At 44.4% G+C, this 21,244-nt stretch overlaps 1 protein-coding gene across 6 annotated transcripts in view; it reads right to left on the reverse strand.

Moving 5' to 3' along the window:
- The window catches only part of LOC132889259 (KH domain-containing RNA-binding protein QKI), a 214,809-nt gene that overhangs the window by 44,180 nt on the left and 149,385 nt on the right, over positions 1–21,244 (reverse strand). For all 6 annotated transcript variants that reach the window (XM_060925573.1, XM_060925571.1, XM_060925577.1 and 3 more), the window contains exon 4: positions 21,093–21,236. In XM_060925573.1, coding sequence (XP_060781556.1) covers positions 21,093–21,236 — 144 coding nt within the window. The remainder of the gene's footprint in view (positions 1–21,092; positions 21,237–21,244) is intronic.

Raw genomic sequence — 21,244 nt, forward strand, 5'->3', positions numbered from 1 at the left:
AGCGACGTAACTGATGTATACAGCGATGTAACTGACGTGGCTCCGCTTAGCACCCCGAGCTATGGAAAAGCAAACTGGTTCTCAGCTGGCTCGCAAGTTGAACAAGTTGTGAATCAGCACCAGCACTGGCCCCGAACCAGCCCTGGAACTGATTTGGTGGAAAAGGGCACGGGCGATTGCTCTAAGACAATGAGGGAGGCTCAGCCTCCTCTAAAAATGACGAACATCATGTAGGATGAATTGCGCTAGGCTTATGTTATAGCCGACCTCATAACATTGCTATTTCAGATCCAGAATCATAGAAATATATGTGCTCAACCCAACTACAGTGCGAAATCATTCCCTTATAACTTTAATGTGTGCGTGAGTTTTTCCCCCTCGTGACAGCGTGATGCAGCCCAGCCTCAGTGCACTTCAATGGCATTTGGGAGCTTTGCGCTTTTCAATATCAAAATGCAAGACGATTATTGGACAAATACTGTGAAAACGCCCGCCCACCGACTCCCACAGACTCCCAGCCTCAGTGGACTTCAATGGCATTTGGGAGCTATGCGCTTTTCAATCTCAAAATGCAAGACGGTTATTGGACAAATACTGCGAAAATGCCTGCCTACGGACTCCCAGCCTCACATGGGAGGGACATGGCAGTTTCCGCGAGGAGACTGGTGATTGGTGAAAGCGGCCGGATATTTTCTTTGATTGACAGCTCGTTTCAACTATAGACAGGCAGCGGTGAATTTCAGTTCAGTCCCATGCGGATTCACAAGTGCTGTGGTGTATTGTAAGAGATCAGCTTACATTTCGATTTCATTCATTACATACGGTTTCTACCAGCTTTTTTAGTTTGTATATATTTTCATTGTAAATAAAGTGTAAATATAGTGTTGTCAAGTTTGCTATCTTAGTTCCAGAAATTTCGTTTATTTGAGTGACTGAACTTGAACTTGAGGGGGCTAGTCAGCTAGCAAGAAAGCTGCGCACGGATGCCAAGCATTGCTGATTTAATTTTGGCGAAGCCATTTGCCAGTCTTCCTTTCGAGGAAAAAATTAAAATTAAAGAGCAGGGTAGACCAACGCCTCAAATTGACTTGGTGAAAAAGGTAGGGAATAATACTCGTTCCTTTCAGCTCTCCTGGTACGAGAAAGTGAATTGGCTAACAGCAAGTGACCCACATCAACAACAGTAAATAGGCTACTTTAGTAATATGTCATGGATGGACCAAAAATATAGAATCTATTTAAAATGTTTATGCTGAGTATATTATATTGGAATATATATTTTTCTGGATATGAATTAAACACAGCTACAATTTGGAAAACATTTTTAAACAAAAACACAGCCGAGAACATTTCACACTACAGACCTGGATTAAAAGTGAAGGGTTATCAAAATTGTCAATAAAACATTTCTCAGTCAAAATAAGTAAAATATAGGGAAAGTGTCACTGAATGAAATGTGTGGCACCCAGCTCTATGTTTGGCTCCCCAAGGTCAGTGCTTGTGCCTATTCCAGAACACTCTGCTGTTACTGCTGAGGTTCCTGACAAAGAGCTGCTTTCAATAATGATCAATTTTTAAACAACATGCCACAATTTTAAAATATAAAATGTTAAAATATACCCCCCCAACACCACCATCATGTATATTGGACAGTAGGCTAATGGGCCAAAAGAACCTGTTATTTCACAGTTTGTGACGCTGCCAACAATCAGCCAGATCAGAGGCAAGAGTATGGGCAAAATTGATGTTTTTTCTTTTAAAATCTGGAAATATCGTAACCGACCAGCCTCCCCTGTTTGAAAGACTACCAGCCGCCACTGGAAAAGGGGTATATGACTCTGAGTGAGAGGCAGGGTGTCAAAGTATAGCAGTGTCGAACAACCATTAACACTCATGGGCAGTTTAGAGTAGCCAGTTGACTTCATCCACATGTCTGTGGAGTATGGGAGGAAACCCGAGAACCCAGAGGAAACCCATGCATGGTTTAGAAGACTACTTTTGCTTTTGGCTTGATCACAATTGGCTGTTCACAAAAGCTCTGCTGTATCCAGGAAGTGTTTGATGGCTGTGGTGTGGTGAAATCTGCCTCACCGTGTGACGGCAGAAAATCAAGCCCAACTTTAGGTACCTGTAATACGTTCCTGATGTGGGCGGAGTACAGAAGCACGGCAGGCGAGAGATGATGTTCACACACACTTTTTATTTTCTTAATGCTTTTCAGCTTTAACGTTTGTTCTAGACACACACACACACACACACACACACACTTGTGTTCTGGTCTGGGGGGAGATCCCTTCTCTCTGCTCTCTCCCTCCTTTTCTATCCTCCACTGTTACTGCAACAAACACACACACACACACACACACTGAATTGACAACAGGTGCACTGACTTTGCCACTCACCTTCCGTGGCCTCGCCCTCCATTCACAAACTGATGCTAAGCCACGCCCCCGCTGCCACAGTATCATTTAACTTTTTAAAGTGCATATTCTGGACCAATTTCGTTTTATTTTATTTTTTTTTAATATGAAAGCATGTCCCTTTACACACTCATCCAGAAGGGTAATTTTGCACAAGGCCATCTGTCTCCAGCAGAAAAAAATAAAATAACAAAACGCGTCTGGAAAAATCCCAAGGGAGTCTGGAGCCAGATTCGTGACGTCACCTGCGGAAGCGCCAGCAGGCTGCGAGAGCTTTGCACGGTTTCAGTGCACAGCCTGTGTAGACCAAGCGCTCCCATTTCTCTCTCATTGTCCGCTCTTTTGGGAAACGATGAGTACTAATCCCATCAAGATTGGTGTTGCTACACCCTCCTACGATACATCTGTTAACCATTTTAATAATTACGCAATAACGTTGAAGAAATTCGCAGAAAAGCACCAGGTCGTTTTCTCATAAACAAACCAGCGCTGACGTAGGATTCAGAGGGAGGCGTCCCGCACGCGACGTCACGAAAATCAGTGTTTGCTGGGAAATCCAAATGCAAAGTTTTTTCAGAGGCGGACCAATTCGCCTCAAATGGCTCGATTTCAACTGAATTTTTCTGGTATTGCGCAAGGTAAAAAAATTGCAGAGAATGTAGAATGTTACAGATATTTGACCAAAGTTTGATATAAAATAGGAGAATTACATTGATCTCGCTCCTGAATGTACCCATGATATGCACTTTAATGTTTAATGTTTTGGGGCAGCACGGTGGTGTAGTGGTTAGCGCTGTCGCCTCACGGCAAGAAGGTTCTGGGTTCAAGCCCAGCAGCCGGCGAGGGCCTTTCTGTGTGGAGTTTGCATGTTCTCCCCGTGTCCGCGTGGGTTTCCTCCGGGTGCTCCGGTTTCCCCCACAGTCCAAAGACATGCAGGTTAGGTTAACTGGTGACTCTAAATTGACCGTAGGTGTGAGTGTGAATGGTTGTCTGTGTCTATGTGTCAGCCCTGTGATGACCTGGCGACTTGTCCAGGGTGTACCCCGCCTTTCGCCCGTAGTCAGCTGGGATAGGCTCCAGCTTGCCTGCGACCCTGTAGGACAGGATAAAGCGGCTACAGATAATGAGATGAGAGATTTGTGATGACCCTTTCACTCTCCAGAGTTGGTCGGAAGAAAACAGTTATATCTCATATCTTAAAAATGCTATACAAAAACGGCCAGGCAATCTGAATTAGAACAGAAGCTGTTTACTGACAGCTAATATCTTCACACACAATATTTTGAACCTTTTTCTTCCTTGGGAGAATGAAAGAAAATCCGTGGAATGTAACATTTCTATAAACCAATTTGTGTTCTTCATTTTGTCCCAAGGTCCTAACTCACACGCACACACACACACACACACACACACACACACACACACACACACACACACACACACACACACACCCAGCCCCATTTCCAGTCAGAGAAGCAAGGGCCATGTTGAAAGAGAGGCTCCCTGCCTGGGCAGCTGGACGAAGCACTCAGAGAAGCAGCAAGCGGCACAAAAACATGTCATGCAAGAGGGAGCCTATTGTGCTGCACAGAGAACAGATGGAAACTCCCACAAACCACTGGGCCTTTTATTTCTCCATTCGGCTGCACTCATAAACACACACCTTGTCGCAAACAGCGATGGTGGCTCCTGACATCCCCCACAGGGATTCTTCTCGTTTCACGTCTACTTGTGCTTCATAGAGATGCCAGCATTTGTGTGTACATTCTTGCATTTGTGAGAGTATGCTTGGAACGTGCTTGTGACGGGAATCCCCAAGCTCAAGTCCAGAGCTCTCCACCCAGATACACAGCTAGTTAAGTGTCCTCTGAACAGGAGGAATTTTATTTGGCTCTCGCACTGCTCCGAGTCCAATACAGTGAGAATGAAACAAGGGAGCTGGAGAAGGTGAACATGTTTCAGTGCGTATTTCAGAGAGTGTGTGTGTGTGGTAAGAGTGTAAGACAATGAAACAGTGATATCCTGGAATCAGGCCTAAAACTGATGCAATGACTAGACTGAGAACACATCCGCTGGTTCCCTCGAGGTCACAAGCACTGACGTAAAACTGCTGAGCATGAGGTCTGTTGACTGAAGCAGGAACGGCTGTGTGATTGACACGCTGTGGTTGGCTCTTCAGGATAATCCAGAGCTCCTCCGTGTTCTTCTAGTGTCCTCGCTTCTCTGACAGCTGATGGCCAATGTGTTTGCACCGCATGTTTGTGAATAGCTCCTGCGACCTCCTTAAACCTCCATTTTAAATTCCACTTTATCTCCAGCAATGACAATTAAAGCTGTCTCTATCTGTCCTGACTATGGCTGGGAGCCACAGCAGGAAGGCTGATGGACAGAACTTTAATTAAAGTAGCCCCGTCAGCAACGACCATTTAGAGCTGGCTTTGGCTGAAATAACATCAGTGAGAGCGTTACTTTCTCTAGCAAGTTAGAAAACAGGCCAGCAGCTTATATTTTCAATAAGAATATTAGTATGGTTTTTTTTTCCCCCCCCTGAAGATGGTTTCTCTGGGATATTTGAGTAATTTCATGCTGGAGCTGCGTGCCTCAGTCCAAGAAACGAGGTCATCGAATTTATTGTCACTACTACGCTGATTTGTTAGAAATATGACTCATCAGGAGCTCCAGATCAGATAAATCGATTTCTGTAGAGTTTTGAGCACAGATGCCAAGAAAAGAATCCCATGGTATTTTGCACTTAAAGGTCAAGAACAAAGTATCCCTCAAACATCAAACAATGTTTGGCATATGTGCTAAAAGAAGAAGAAGAAGAAGGAGAAGTTCATTCATCACACACACGCTTGTGAAATTCCTCACTGCATTTAACCCATCTGGCGGCACGGTGGTGTAGTGGTTAGTGCTGTCGCCTCACAGCAAGAAGGTCCGGGTTCGAGCCCCGGGGCCGGCGAGGGCCTTTCTGTGCGGAGTTTGCATGTTCTCCCCGTATCCGCGTGGGTTTCCTCCGGGTGCTCCGGTTTCCCCCACAGTCCAAAGACATGCAGGTTAGGTTAACTGGTGACTCTAAATTGAGCGTAGGTGTGAATGTGAGTGTGAATGGTTGTCTGTGTCTACGTGTCAGCCCTGTGATGACCTGGCGACTTGTCCAGGGTGTACCCCGCCTTTCGCCTGTAGTCAGCTGGGATAGGCTCCAGCTTGCCTGCGACCCTGTAGAAGGATAAAGCGGCTAGAGATAATGAGATGAGATGAGATGAGATTTAACCCATCTAAAGCAGTGAACACACACATACCCAGAGCAGTGGGCAGCCATGCTAACAGCGCCCGGGGAGCAGTTGGGAGTTCGGTGCCTCAGCCCAAAGCCGTCCCATATTAACCTAACCGCATGTCTTGGAACTGTGGGGGAAACCGGAGCACCCGGAGGAAACCCACGCAGACAACATGCAAACTCCACACAGAAAGGCCCCTGCAGGCCGCTAGGCTCGAACCCAGAACCTTCTTGCTGTCTTCTTTTCCACCAAATCAGTTCCAGGGCTGGTTCGGGGCCAGTGCTGGTGCTGGTTCACAACTCATTCAACTTGCGAGCCAGCTGCGAACCAGTTTGCTTTTCCATAGCTCGCGGTGCTAAGGGAAGCCACGTCATTACGTCGCTGTATACGTCAGTTACGTCACTACGTTTGCATAAACCTTGGCATGAATATCGAAGCAAAAACAACACGGAAGCAGCAGCAACAACAACAATAATAATAATAATGGATGACTTCGCGTTTGTACAGCTGCTGCTTCTCGTTGCTTAAAAATGGCGATCTTTCGCGGTCTTGTTATTGTTGTTGGTCTTAACAACTCTGCCCCCCCCCGCTGACGTAAGCGGTTCTTTCCTCTGGCCCAGCAAAGAGTTGGTGCTAGCCTGGAACCGGTTTTTCTGGCCCCAGAGCCAGTTCTTTGTCAGTGGAAACAGAAAACCCGGTTCCAAACTAAGCACTGGCCCCGAACTAGCCTGGGAAATCCCATGCTGCTTTGCACAATTGTTCCAATCTGAAAAGACAGCATGGAAACTATGGTCTAAAGGCTCGCCTGAGTTAGGGAGCCAATCAGAGAGTGGGGAGGGGTGGAAAGACGGTGATGCGTACTACTCGACAAACGGAAGCTTGTAGTTTATTTGGGACTGTTTACGGATCACATTTAACATGGCGGCGAGTGATACGAACCAAACTTTCGATCAATAGTTTAGAGCGAAAGTTTGTTTTAAAAAAAGAACAGTGTTTGGCGTTACAGTCTTTCTTCGCCTCTTCGTCGCTCTAACTACGTCACCGGGTACAACTGCCATGATTGGCCATGGGCTACGTATACGCCAAATGATAGACATTCGCAACGTCCAATAAACGGCCGTTGACAATCGTAAACCACACCTCCCCTACGAGAAATTCAATAGGCGGATTCCAGACCATATTTCACTTGTGATATGGTCTGGTGTTAACCAGACTAGCCTTGAACCTGCTTTGGTGGAAAAGGGGCAGCTGTGAGGCGACCGTGCTAACCACTACACCACCGTGCCGCCGATATTACCTAAAAGCGATATTACCTCGGCCTTCCAACTTCAAAAGTATTGCTGTGGCTCTGAAGGTGACACAAGCTGAACATGGCTGACACATTTAACTGTAACTTTGTTGTGCAAGATTAGTGTCATGTGCGGTAAGTGCATGAGTGTGCTTGCGCGAATTGCTGCTTCTGTCAGCACAATCAGATGCAAGTGTCTGCAGTTAAGCGTTTTGTATTTTTGTCACAAAGCCACTGATGATAATTGCTTTTGACTGTGCTACCAGCATCTCGCTGACCACTGCACTCCTGTCAGCACCAAGCCTACTGCAGAAACATGATTTCTGATTATAAGTGTAATGATGATGATGATGATGATGATGATGATGATGACCGCTGGGTTGAATGACATACGCTCTATCACTCGGTGTGGACAGGTAGACCACGTGTTTGTCCCCTTTTTTCCCAGCCCATGAGTGGTTTTCCAATGACCCAACAGCCAAGTATTGGCACAACAGGACCTCTGCTAATGTGTGTCACTAAAGACAGCACATTTCCCACAAAGGCTGTCGTCACTGACTTGCTTAATTTGCCTGCCTGGGAGCACAGCTAGGAGATAAAGCACCATGGAACTCCTTCAATCTGTATGTAAATTTCAGTGGGGATTATGGCATGCACTTGATGAGCAGGAGCAGCTCTTAGTGCAAACAGAGGAAAAAAAAAAGACTTTTTTTTTTATCTCCTTCTCTGAGACGAGCCTCTGGAAGCCAAGAGTGAAGTCAGTGTTTCTCATGCATACAGGGTTGAAGGCACCCCGTATAAACTGAGGACCACCAAAGTACATTTTGTCCCAATTAAAAAAAAAAAGAGCACTGTGATGGTGAAGGGTTCAGTGGTGAGGACAGTAACAGGGAGTGGGAAAGAAACAGTGATAGGGAGAGAGAAGAGTAGAGCAGAGCAGCAGTAACCTAACAGAAAGAATCAAGGAGACAGAAGAACTTGGTGGACATAGTAAAGCTTCTCCTTTCCCGGTAATTACTTAGAGATCCATCCAGCCTCTTGGAACCAAAACATTAAAACATCCATCCATTATCTGTAGCCACTTATCCAGGGCTCGACATTAAAGGGCATATTCTGGACCAATTTCGTGCTTTTTTTTATATGAAAGTATGTCCCTTTACACACTCATCCAGAAGGGTAATTTTGCACAAGGTGCGTCTGGAAAAATCCCAAGGGAGTCTGGAGCCAGATTCGTGACGTCACCTGCGGAAGCGCCAGCAGGCTGCGAGAGCTTTGCACGGTTTCAGTGCACAGCCTGTGTAGACCAAGCGCTCCCATTTCTCTCTCATTGTCCGGTCTTTTGGGAAACGATGAGTACTAATCCCATCAAGATTGGTGTTGCTACACCCTCCTACCATACATCTGTTAACCATTTTAATAATTACGCGATAACGTTGAAGAAATTTGCAGAAAACCACCAGGTCGTTTTCTCATAAACAAACCAGCGCTGACGTAGGATTCAGAGGGAGGCGTCCCACACGCGACGTCATGAAAATCAGTGTTTCCCGGGAAATCCAAATGCCAAGTTTTTTCAGAGGCGGACCAATTCGCCTCAAATGGCTTGATTTCAACTGAATTTTTCTGGTATTGCGCAACGTAAAAAAATTGCGCAAAATGTGACAGATATTTGACCAAAGGGCGTCACGGTGGTGTAGTGATTAGCGCTGTCGCCTCACAACAAGAAGGTCCGGGTTCGAGCCTTGTGGCTGGCAAGGGCCTTTCTGTGCAGAGTTTGCATGTTCTCCCCGTGTCTGCGTGGGTTTCCTCCAGGTGCTCCGGTTTCCCCCACAGTCCAAAGACATGCAGGTTAGGTTAACTGGTGACTCTAAATTGAGCGTAGGTGTGAATGTGAGTGTGAATGGTTGTCTGTGTCTATGTGTCAGCCCTGTGATGACCTGGCGACTTGTCCAGGGTGTACCCCGCCTTTCGCCCGTAGTCAGCTGGGATAGGCTCCAGCTTGCCTGCGACCCTGTAGAACAGGATAAAGCAGCTACAGATAATGAGATGAGATGAGATGCACTTTAAGGACTGCCCGATTGCCCGGGGCAAGTGAAACATGCATTCGTGCAAGTGGGATATGTCCCCGACATGCCTGACTGGGCAAGTTGGAATGAACGCATATTACGATCTAGCACCACAGAAGTTAGGCTTTTTGATCTTTTATTTCAGTTCCTAAAAACGTCCCTCACTACGTATCCACCATTACGACTTGGCTGTTTTCTTAGTCTCAGCTTCATTTACTGCTCTGCAAGTTATTTTATATCCCCCCACTGTTGTAGTATGGGATGTGTATTGTTTATAGACCCCTTGTGCATGACGTCACGCATCACGTGACAAATACAGCTGGGGTCAGACAGACACCGTCTTTCATGCAAGCAAGGCTTAATCTGTCTTCAATATCATTAATTTTTGCGCCGTTTTTGCTTGTTCAAACAGAGAAATGGATAAAAGGCATTACCGTCTCCCCGCTATCAAGACAAATGTTAACAAATAGAAGCAAATGCTTCAAAAACAACGAGGAAATGAGCGGTTAAAGAATAAGAGGAGAGGAGCTCAGCCTGAAAACTCCAGAGAAATTCACAGTTGTATTCAAAATGTATTTTACAAAAATAGAAAGTCAGAAGTGAGGATGGAAGAGTTTGCTTAAGAATCTCGTTTTATTTTTTTTTCTGCTTGCATTTTCTTACAGGTGAAGCCGCTTCCTTATTCGATGCAGAAAACCCAGATTGGTTTCAAACAACTCGGGCATAAAAAACTCAACAAAGAGTGACGTGCGCGATAAATCCTGAAAGAACAGAACAGATTAAGAGCAGAGAGAGCTGGAGCTTTGTTTCTGTTATCAGAGGAACACAGTCCTGGGGAAAAAAAAATTATATATCTGTTTTTTTTAATATCATCCACCTCTAGGTTTAATAAAAAAACAAAAAAAAACAAAACAGCGCTGCTTCATGACAGAGCAGCTGCACTGATTCTGTTACAGGTTGCCAGGTCTGTATAAACCACCCACAACCTACACACTAAACAATCTCATCTCATCTCATTATCTCTAGCCGCTTTATCCTTCTACAGGGTCGCAGGCAAGCTGGAGCCTATCCCAGCTGACTACGGGCGAAAGGCGGGGTACACCCTGGACAAGTCGCCAGGTCATCACAGGGCTGACACATAGACACAGACAACCATTCACACTCACATTCACACCTACGGTCAATTTAGAGTCACCAGTTAACCTAACCTGCATGTCTTTGGACTGTGGGGGAAACCGGAGCACCCGGAGGAAACCCACGCGGACACGGGGAGAACATGCAAACTCCACACAGAAAGGCCTTCGTCGGTTGCTGGGCTTGAACCCAGAACCTTCTTGCTGTGAGGCGACAGCGCTAACCACGACACCACCGTGCCGCCCCAAACCATTAAACATTAAAGTGCATATCACGGGTAAATTCAGGAGCAAGATCAATGTAATTCTCCTATTTTATATTAAACTTTGGTCAAATATCTGTCACATTTTGCGCAATTTTTTTATCTTGCACAATACCAGAAAAATTCAGTTGAAATCAAACCATTTGAGGCGAATTGGTCCGCCTCTGAAAAAACTTAGCATTTGAATTTCCCGGCAAACACTGATTTTCGTGACGTCGCGTGCGGGACGCCTCCCTCTGAATCCTACATCAGCGCTGGTTTGTTTGTGAGAAAATGACCTGGTGGTTTTCTGCAAATTTCTTCAACGTTATCACGTAATTATTAAAATGGTTAACAGATGTATGGTAGGAGGGTGTAGCAACACCAATCTTGATGGGATTAGTGCTCATCGTTTCCCAAAAGACCGGACAATGAGAGAGAAATGGGAGCGCTTGGTCTACACAGGCTGTGCACTGAAACCGTGCAAAGCTCTCGCAGCCTGCTGGCGCTTCCGCAGGTGACGTCACGAATCTGGCTCCAGACTCCCTTGGGATTTTTCCAGACGCGTTTTGTTATTTTATTTTTTTCTGCTGTAGACAGATGGCCTTGTGCAAAATTACCCTACTGGATGAGTGTGTAAAGGGACATGCTTTCATATAAAAAAAATAAAACGAAATTGGTCCCGAATATGCACTTTAAAAAGTTAAATGATACTGTGGCAGCGGGGGCGTGGCTTAGCATCAGTTTGTGAATGGAGGGCGAGGCCACGGAAGGTGAGTGACAAAGTCAGTGCACCTGTTGTCAATTCAGTGTGTGTGTGTGTTTGTTGCAGTAACAGTGGAGGATAGAAAAGGAGGGAGAGAGCAGAGAGAAGGGATCTCCCCCCAGACCAGAACACAACTGTGTGTGTGTGTGTGTGTGTGTGTGTGTGTGTGTGTGTGTGTGTGTGTGTGTGTGTGTGTGTGTGTGTGTCTAGAACAAACGGTAAAGCTGAAAAGCATTAAGAAAATAAAAAGTGTGTGTGAACATCATCTCTCGCCTGCCGTGCTTCTGTACTCCACCCACATCAGGAACGTATTACAGGTACCTAAAGTTGGGCTTGATTTTCTGCCGTCACACGGTGAGGCAGATTTCACCACACCACAGCCATCAAACACTTCCTGGATACAGCAGAGCTTTTGTGAACAGCCAATTGTGATCAAGCCAAAAGCAAAAGTAGTGCACGTTCACTATAGCTGGATAAGGTATATCACGTAAGGTATCATTCATCCATTTATACATTCAGTAACTGCTTTATCCTACTGCCGTGTTTTTGGAAAGTTGGAATAAACTCAGGCCGGCACGGTGGTGCAGCGGTTAACACTGTCTCCTCATAGCAAGAAGGTTCCGTGTTCAAAACTCGCAGCCGACTGGGTGGAGCTCGCATCTTCTAAACCATGCATGGGTTTCCTCTGGGTTCTCGGGTTTCCTCCCATACTCCACAGACATGTGGATGAAGTCAAATGGCTACTCTAAACTGCCCATGAGTGTTAATGGTTGTTCGACGCTGCTATACTTTGACACCCTGCCTCTCACTCAGAGTCAGCTGGGATTGGCTCCAGTTTCCCCTGCAAGTGGGACAAGTGTTGTAGATAATGAATGGATGGAATAAACTAGAAAAAGCCTGTGCAGGCATTGGGAGAACTCCACACAGACCCAATCTCAGGATCAAACTGGGGATCCTGTACACTATATGGCCAAAAGTATGTAGACACCTGACCATCACACCAATATGTGGGCCTTCCCCAAACCACTGCCACAAAGTATGAATTACACAATTGTCTAGAAAGGCTTTGTATACTGGAGCATTACGAAAGAATGAAATATTTTCAAGGGTGATTTGTGAGGTGTCCACATACTTTAGGCCATATAGTGTTAGTCTGGCTAACGCAACTTCAAAGCTCTGCGAGCATTTGGTCTGGCAAAGATATTAAACCCAACCGTTTCCCAAAGTGCGTGGTTGACCCGCCTCCCTGAAATGCCTCAGTTTGCTACTGGTCGAAGCCAGAAAAGGCTGTGACGAAGCTTAAACCAATCACATCACTCTTTCCTCTGACGTATGTGACGCGACGGGGCTAACTGGTAGATTAAACTCTTACCGAAGCCGGTCGGGAGCAAGGCGAAAACGTCCTTCCTTTCAATAAATACCTCCAGGGCTGCTCTTTGCTCCGTTTTCAATGAGAACTTCCCGTTGAATGCTTTCAATACAGCATCTACCGCTGTGTCAAAGGCTTGCCGCTGCTCCATGTTCGTAATGTTTCTAGTGAATGAAGCGCTTCCGGCATAGATTCTGTAAACAATCTATGGCTTCCGGTCGCAGTTCTACTACGTCACTGCCTTGAACACGCCTCTACCCAGGGCCGTTGGAGATGCTCAAAGTTGATTGGCTCCCGATTTTTCGGGAGCTTGGAAGAGCTGGAGATAGCTTGCCTTGCCAGACTAAGCTCGCAACAGGCCCCCGTGTTGCGTCACACTTAGGATGGGCGGGCCCAGGCTAATATAGTGTAGCTGTGAGGTGGCAGTCTACTTACTGTGCCAGTATGTCACCCACACAAGATATCAAATAAGCAGAGGTGGACAGTAACGAAGTACACTTACTTAAGTACGGTACTTAAGTACACTTTCTGAGTATCTGTACTTTACTTGAGTATTATTTTTTGGAAACTTATGACTTTAACTTCACTACATTTGAAAGACAAATATTGTACTTTTCACTCCACTACATTTCTGTCAAGGTCCTCGTTACTATGAAGCAGCTTTGAAAGTGGATGTTTTTTTCTTTTCTAAAACGTGATTGGTTTTTTCGCAGGTGACACTGAGGCAGCCGATCAGTAATCACTAGCGTCACGTCTCGTCCACAGACTGTATAAAATCAAGTTCAATGATTTCTCCGCAGCATTATTTAACACGATCAGGTGATGGCAGAATGGAAGAAGGCGGTTCTTCTGGAGCATACACGCACCCATGGCCATACCTACAGTAGAACCCATGTTTCAGTTTTCTGAAAGGATTACAGATTCGTTTCGTTTTAAATGTTTGCCAAAAACGAACCATATCGCGGCCTACAAAAACTCGCCATCCAACCTGCGGGAGCATATTGAGGTCTGTAAACGTTTTATTCTAAGAGAAAGCTTGCAATGAAGTTGTCTGCGCTTTTAAAGCTAACAATAGCTATGCAGTCTGGTTAGTCGAACGACTTTCTATAGATTTGCCCACCAAGTTGCCATTGCCTTGTTCACGGCTAACGTTAACACATAGCTAGTTAACTTGGACACTGTTAGTTAGCATGTAAACACGGAGTTACGCTAACATGAATAACGTTAACTTATCTTTAGTACTTTCAGAAATATATGTTTTAGCATAATCTTGCCAAATAAACAGAATGTAGAAATCTTTCTTTTCTAGTAGCGTTAGCTACCAAATATGATTTGAGTTTGAAAAGAGTTTGCTAGCATGTCAGGTGGAGTTTCACTGACTAGCTAGTTTAACGTTAAACCACCATGATGGCACAGCACGCGTTCATTTTGCGAATTCACATTTCTGTTTTTGTTGTGGCAATAATACAACGATGTGTTCAGAATCAGAATTACTTTATTAATCCCCGGAGGGAAATTCAAATTTGCTACCAAGCTCCTGAATCAGAGAAGAAGTAAACCTGTCTAAAAATAGACAGAAAATGTACTTTTAATACTGAAGTATTTTTAAAAGCAAGTACTTTAACTTAAGTAAAAATTTGACTGGGCAACTTTCACTTGTATCGGAGTAACATTTGACTGGCGGGATCTGTACTCTGACTTAAGTAATGAAGTTGGGTACTTTGTCCACCTCTGCAAATAAGTCTGTTATATCTAGCTTCGATAGCAAGTACATGATCATTTAAATACGAGTTAGTAGCCTGGGCCCGCCCATCCTAAGTGTGACGCAACACGAGGGCCTGTTGCGAACTTAGTCTGGCAAGGCAAGCTATCTCCAGCTCTTCCAAGTTCCCGAAAAATCGGGAGCCAATCAACTTTGAGCATCTCCAGCGGCCCTGGGTAGAGGCGTGTTCAAGGCACTGACGTAGTAGAACTGCGACCGGAAGCCATAGATTGTTTACAGAATCTATGCCGGAAGCGCTTCATTCACTAGAAACATTACGAACATGGAGCAGCGGCAAGCCTTTGACACAGCGGTAGATGCTGTATTGAAAGCATTCAACGGGAAGTTCTCATTGAAAACGGAGCAAAGAGCAGCCCTGGAGGTATTTATCTTCTTCCTGTTACTCAAGCAGTTTCCGTCGCGTCACATACGTCAGAGGAAAGAGTGATGTGATTGGTTTAAGCTTCGTCACAGCCTTTTCTGGCTTCGACCAGTAGCAAACTGAGGCATTTCAGGGAGGCGGGTCAACCACGCGCTTTGGGAAACGGTTGGGCTTAATATCTTTGCCAGACCAAATGCTCGCAGAGCTTTGAAGTCGTGTTAGCCAGACTAACGAGTTAGTTAAATAGTCAAATAACTCAAATTATGTTTATAAAATACGCCAAAGTTAGTAATGCTGCATTTTTTTACTCATGTTTTAGCGAAGAATCTCTGTGAGTGACTGCAGTATGGTCACAGGCAAGAAGTCACATAAGAGGATGAATCATATAAAACAATGAATCATGTATTTAGTTGAAAAGTCAGTGCTATTGCTCGTACACTTGATTCACAGTCCTAGGGAAGTCTGTGGGAGTGGGTTCAGGATTCATGGTGATTACGCTGCTCTTTCTTTACCCTTAACTCTTCAGATTGCTCCTATGGTGCTCAGTGTTGCTCGATAGAATGTCAGAGATCAGGATAATAACACAGGCAGTAGTAGCAGGTAGCAGTGAAGATACAAAAAACCAAACGCCCGTGTTGTTTGTTCTGGTTACTTCAGGGAATAGCCATAAATGATGCGCTTGTTGTAAAATGTCCATCTTGAAGATGCAAGATGCAAAAGTGATCCAGGAACACAAGCTCATTTGTCAGTTCTTCCAAACAGGTGAACTTTTTATTGAATACAGACAAAGTAGTGTCAGACAAAATCTGACTGGAAACAAATGAATGTAGGTCTACAGACTAATCGTGCTAATACACACAGTTTAGGGGCCTCCAGGTGCTCCGGTCATAGACTCTGTCGTCTCGTGTTCTTCATTAATGCCTTGCAGATAATGAAATCAACATAGTGGGATTCTGGTCATGCCCTAGCTGTTAGCAGACTCCCCATAGCTTTGAATTCATCAGTGGCAGCTCACGTAATCCAATAACCATGACCTACATGAAGCTACTAGTCCATCAGCTGACCTCAGCCTGACGCATCACGTGAGCTAGCGGAGTTATACTCATCAAAATAAATCAAGATCAAATCCACCAGATGAAATTAACCTTTTAGGTTCGTCTCATCTCTCATCTCATTATCTGTAGCCGCTTTATCCTGTTCTACAGGGTCGCCGGCAAGCTGGAGCCTATCCCAGCTGACTACGGGCGAGAGGCGGGGTACACCCTGGACAAGTCGCCAGGTCATCACAGGGCTGACACATAGACACAGACAACCATTCGCACTCACACCTACGGTCAATTTAGAGTCACCAGTTAACCTAACCTGCATGTCTTTGGACTGTGGGGGAAACCGGAGCACCCGGAGGAAACCCACGCGGACACGGGGAGAACATGCAAACTCCACACAGAAAGGCCCTCGCCGGCCACGGGGCTCGAACCCGGACCTTCTTGCTGTGAGGCGACAGCGCTAACCACTACACCACCGTGCCGTCACCTTTTAGGTCATTAGTTATTAAATATTCAGGTCCACTTAGACCCTGTCCACATGGCAACGGATTCAGGTGAATCTGATAAAATTGTTTATCGTTTCGGCCTGGCGTCCACACGGCACCGGCGTTTTGGGTGCCCCACAACGATATTTTTTGAGAACGGGTTCCAGAGTGGAAAAATCTGGCAACGGCGCCGTTGCGAAGTCGTCTGGATGAGTAGAACGGATTTGTTTACGATGACGTCACAACCACATGACTAGAACAAGCAGCACTCTCGCTGTTTTGTATGAACCACTGCATTGCATTCACTTTTGTATACAGCTTTTCTTTTAAATAAACAAGTAACTGAAGCATTTCTTGAATTTCTTTTTTTTTATTGGATAAGACTGCTTTTCAGAATGTTCACACACAATATAAAAAGTTATATAAATTATATAAAAATGTTTTTCAAAATGTTCACACACAATAAGAAAATTAAGTTATATAAAACTATGCACGGGCGGCACGGTGGTGTAGTGGTTAGCGCTGTCGCCTCACAGCAAGAAGGTCCGGGTTCGAGCCCCGTGGCCGGCGAGGGCCTTTCTGTGTGGAGTTTGCATGTTCTCCCCGTGTCCGCGTGGGTTTCCTCCGGGTGCTCCGGTTTCCCCCACAGTCCAAAGACATGCAGGTTAGGTTAACTGGTGACTCTAAATTGACCGTAGGTGTGAATGTGAGTGTGAATGGTTGTCTGTGTCTATGTGTCAGCCCTGTGATGACCTGGCGACTTGTCCAGGGTGTACCCCGCCTTTCGCCCGTAGTCAGCTGGGATAGGCTCCAGCTTGCCTGCGACCCTGTAGAAGGATAAAGCGGCTACAGATAATGAGATGAGATGAAAACTATGCACACTAATAAAACTAATTTGTACACACAGAAGGCACGATTTCCTCGCGTAGTCGCAGCCATCTTCTTGTTGTTGTGTGTTTGTTCCTGACAGTGCTTCACGCTGGGTAGAAGAAGGGGTTTATGCGCATAGACATCCTATTATTACGTAGACGGAGCGTTGGCTGTTCTGACGCGAGAAATACGGTCGCCATCTTGGAGTGGTGAGATAAGCGCGAGATACTCATATGTATATCAAGGTAACGTCTATTACTGCACCATACTACACGACTGAAGAAGAAGACAAGAGACAAAATGCCAGGCTGGTGCTCAGCGTACTCCTGCTCAAACGAGCGAACCGTTTCAAACAGAAGCAGGGGGATTACTTTTCACAAGTAAGATTTAACATTACCGTACTATTTGTTGTTTTTTTTTAAATAGTATACTACCAGAGCTGAGAAGGAGCTAAGAGACTTAAATCATCATCAGGTAGCACTAGTCTAATACATAAGAGTATGACAATAATAGACATGAATGAAATTAAATATGATAAAGTCGAAATAAATGATGAAGAAATTATGATGATTGTGAACACCAACGGGTATAAATGTACAGTCTAGATTGTGTTAGGGGTAGGGCTGTTAACCTACGCTAACCTGTCACATTTTTCTCGGTTTCAAAAAAAAAAAAGTTTGTCGGTTAAAGTAACCTGTAAATAACAGTAGAGGAAATGCTACAAGATTACCCTTCGCCATCTCTTATAAATTCACTGAATAGATTCATTTCCCCTTTGATATGTTCTTAACAATCTATTTAAAGAAAACATACACACATTTGAATCATTATAATGGATTTAGATTGTTAAAACCGCATTTTATTTAAAAAAGTGTCCCACTTTACCTGAATTGACCCTATCCATTGCAACAGATTGGTGGTTGTAGCCGATAGAAAAACGTTAAGCTGTTTATATCTAATGTATTTAGTATTCACACATTTTTTGTAGGATATTAATCACCGTTTCCTCAACTTCAACAATCTCCGACGTCTGTTCACTTAAAGTGCCATTCCACCATTGGATGTATTCTTTGGCATAAAATACAATATATTTTGTAGGGCTGTAACGATACACCCAACTCACGATTCGATTCGTATCGTGATTTTTGACCCACGATTCGATACGCACACGATTTTTTTTTAAATGTTTTTTTAAAGTAGTAAATTTGACTTATTAACATTTACTTACTTACATTAACTATTTAATAACAAATAATTCAGACCACTGCAGAGAATGAGTAATATGTATGCAAAAATGAACAAATGTATATTCAAAGACTGTTTTATTTCTCAAAATAATACTGTTGAGCCGGAAGCTCTGTTTTTTTCGGTTCTGAAAAAGTCATTTTTCCAAATCGTGTAAATCCGTTAAGATTTTTTTGGGGGGGGGGGGGGGGGGGGGGTATAGGGGTGGCTCTCTCACTGTCTCACTCTCATAGGGCCAATGATTTTCTGTGATCGCGGAAAACAGATGAAAATTACGGAATTTTTATAGTGAAACATTGCTCGCGTGTCAAAATGTAACTGCCGCAGAAGGCTTCCGCCCAAGCAGACATGCCTTCAGTGTTGCCAGATATTGCTAACGTTTTCCACCCCAAAATGTGTTCAAAACCAGCCAAAAAGCACCTAAACCCGCCCAATCTGGCAACACTGCATGCCTTTCCGGTCAAGTGATTGTGATTGGCTTGTGGCACACCTAGCCAGCCAATGAGCTGCTTGTTTACAGATTCGCTCCCCGCGTCGCAAACAGAATGGCGACCGCTTAAAAGAAATTAATGCTCTGCCAGTGGCGAGTGTGGACGTTGCGTGACTCGCAGAAGATTGTCGCAGGTCGGCGAAAAAACGACTTACTAATAGATATAAAAAATAAAAGTAATTTAAGTAAGTTTAAAATGTAATTTAAATAAAAAGTAAAGTATTCATAAATTGAAGTTTGGAAGCGCCTCTGTTTTTGGGCTGAGGAGAAGTTTGAAAGGGTGTACCGCGATTCTGCCTTCTTGTATCGCGACACGGATCGTGGCTCTGCGTATCGTGATTTCGATACGCATATTGTTACAGCCCTAATATTTTGACAACATATATAAATGGTATCACTAGATAGAGAAATCTTTTAGCTTCAAAATGATATATCAAACATCATTTTTTGACGACGACAAGTATATTAATTTTGCGACCAAAGTCACCTACCCTTTTAATTTCCGCGCGTGATGTCATCGGCAGGTTCCCCTTCTTGTGTACCACGTGACGTGTGACGTGGCACATGTTATCAGCAATGGCGGATAGAACGCGATAAAAATAATACCAATAAATCTAGCTAATACCAATAAATCTAGCTAACTGAAAGATTAACTCAAAATTTTTTGCAATTTTTTCGGCCCCCATATACGAGGAGAAATGACTCTCTCACTTTGGGGGTTTCCTGGTCTAAAAATAGACCGACACGTGGTACACAAGAAGGGGAACCTGCCGATGACATCACGCGCGGAAATTAAAAGGGTAGGTGACTTTGGTCGCAAAATTAATATACTTGTCGTTGTCAAAAAATGATGTTTGATATATCATTTTGGAGCTAAAAGATTTCTCTGTCTAGTCATGTTGTCATAAAATATATTGTATTTTATGCCAAAGAATACATCCAATGGTGGAATGGCACTTTAATATCAGGATATTCTATTAACGTGAAGCCAACTATGAATAATAACCCCGCCGCTATCCTTTATCATAGCTACATGTATGACAAAAAAATGCGAGCCAGCGCTGCCAGCGCATTACACTGAGTGCAGCGTATCACCACTCCAAGATGGCGGCCCCGCATCTCGTCAGTGCTTTTAGAATTTACGTTGGATGCTCCGTCTACGTAATAATAGGATGTCTATGTTTATGTGCATGCGCCTACTTCTATTGTTCTGGTGTCTCCGATGGGACCGTCTTACAGCGCCCCTAGAGGTGTGGCATGTGTATTGCATCGTTTTCAGCAAGCGTTGCGTTGCCATATGGACCTGATATTTTACTGATCCGTTGCCCATGTGGACGCGATATATTTTTTTTAATAAAATCTCGTTGCCGTTGTCGTGTGGGTGTAGCCTTAATATAGCACATACTTGAAGGCCGGTATTTCAGAGACCTCAGTTTCACAAAGGGATAATGTGCAAATGTCCACAACACCCATCCCGTGCACTTACGGATTCAAATGAAACTCCCAACTCGAAGGAATTAGCACAGATGAAAATGTTTAAAAGGCCATGGCGAAAGAACGCTAGTGATCTAAACAATTACTCAATTGCAGCAGCACGAAGAGGAGCACTTCCTCTTTCTCCAGCGTGATGAGAGTAAATTTCATTTCCTACTTGTCAAGTGACACGGCAGCGAATGGAAACAAAAAGAGGAAATGTGGAGTTGCTCAAAGAATAGCACAAAACACACACACACACATGCATGCATTAAACACACCAGCAAAACAAAACTGTCCGAAGACTCGTTTGCTCGGATAAAGCTGACACTTGGGATGATCGGCAACTCGGCTGCAGTGTACAGTGGAATGCCAAGTAGTGCAATCTTTGATAATTGGTTTTAAAGGGTAGACATTATATCTGGCGATGTGATGATGCTATTCTGAATGAAATGAATACTCTAATAAGCACCCAAAGGTCTGGAGAAGCTGCATAATCAACTCATCAGTCAAGGCAAGACACAAGAAACTCTCACACGCAGATATTTACTCCTGTTCAGTCGTGCCTAATGCCTTTTTTTTCCCCCATACGGTAAAATTCTCTATAAACGGCATGCTCAAAAAAAAAAATTCATTTCACCTTCCGTCCAAAAACTTTTGTCTTATGACACTGCTTCTCTTTCACTCCAATACATTCATTTCAGTGGTAAAAATAGTTCTGCTGTGCAACAAGAATAAAGGTCACGAGCTGTAGCAGGAAGTGATGTGAGAGAAACTTACTGCAGGCACCAGCAACTTGTTCACCTCCTCCACGGCTCGTTTGAGTTTGATCTCAGCACGGTTCTGAGCATCTTCTACTGTGATTAGGACGTGCAGGTCTTCGTTCAGGTGTTCCCAGTTGGGCTTTCCGCGGTTCTGCTCTTCCTGGAACA

Source organism: Neoarius graeffei, chromosome 7 (genome assembly GCF_027579695.1).
Source record: "Neoarius graeffei isolate fNeoGra1 chromosome 7, fNeoGra1.pri, whole genome shotgun sequence".
Taxonomy (NCBI): Eukaryota; Metazoa; Chordata; class Actinopteri; order Siluriformes; family Ariidae; genus Neoarius; species Neoarius graeffei.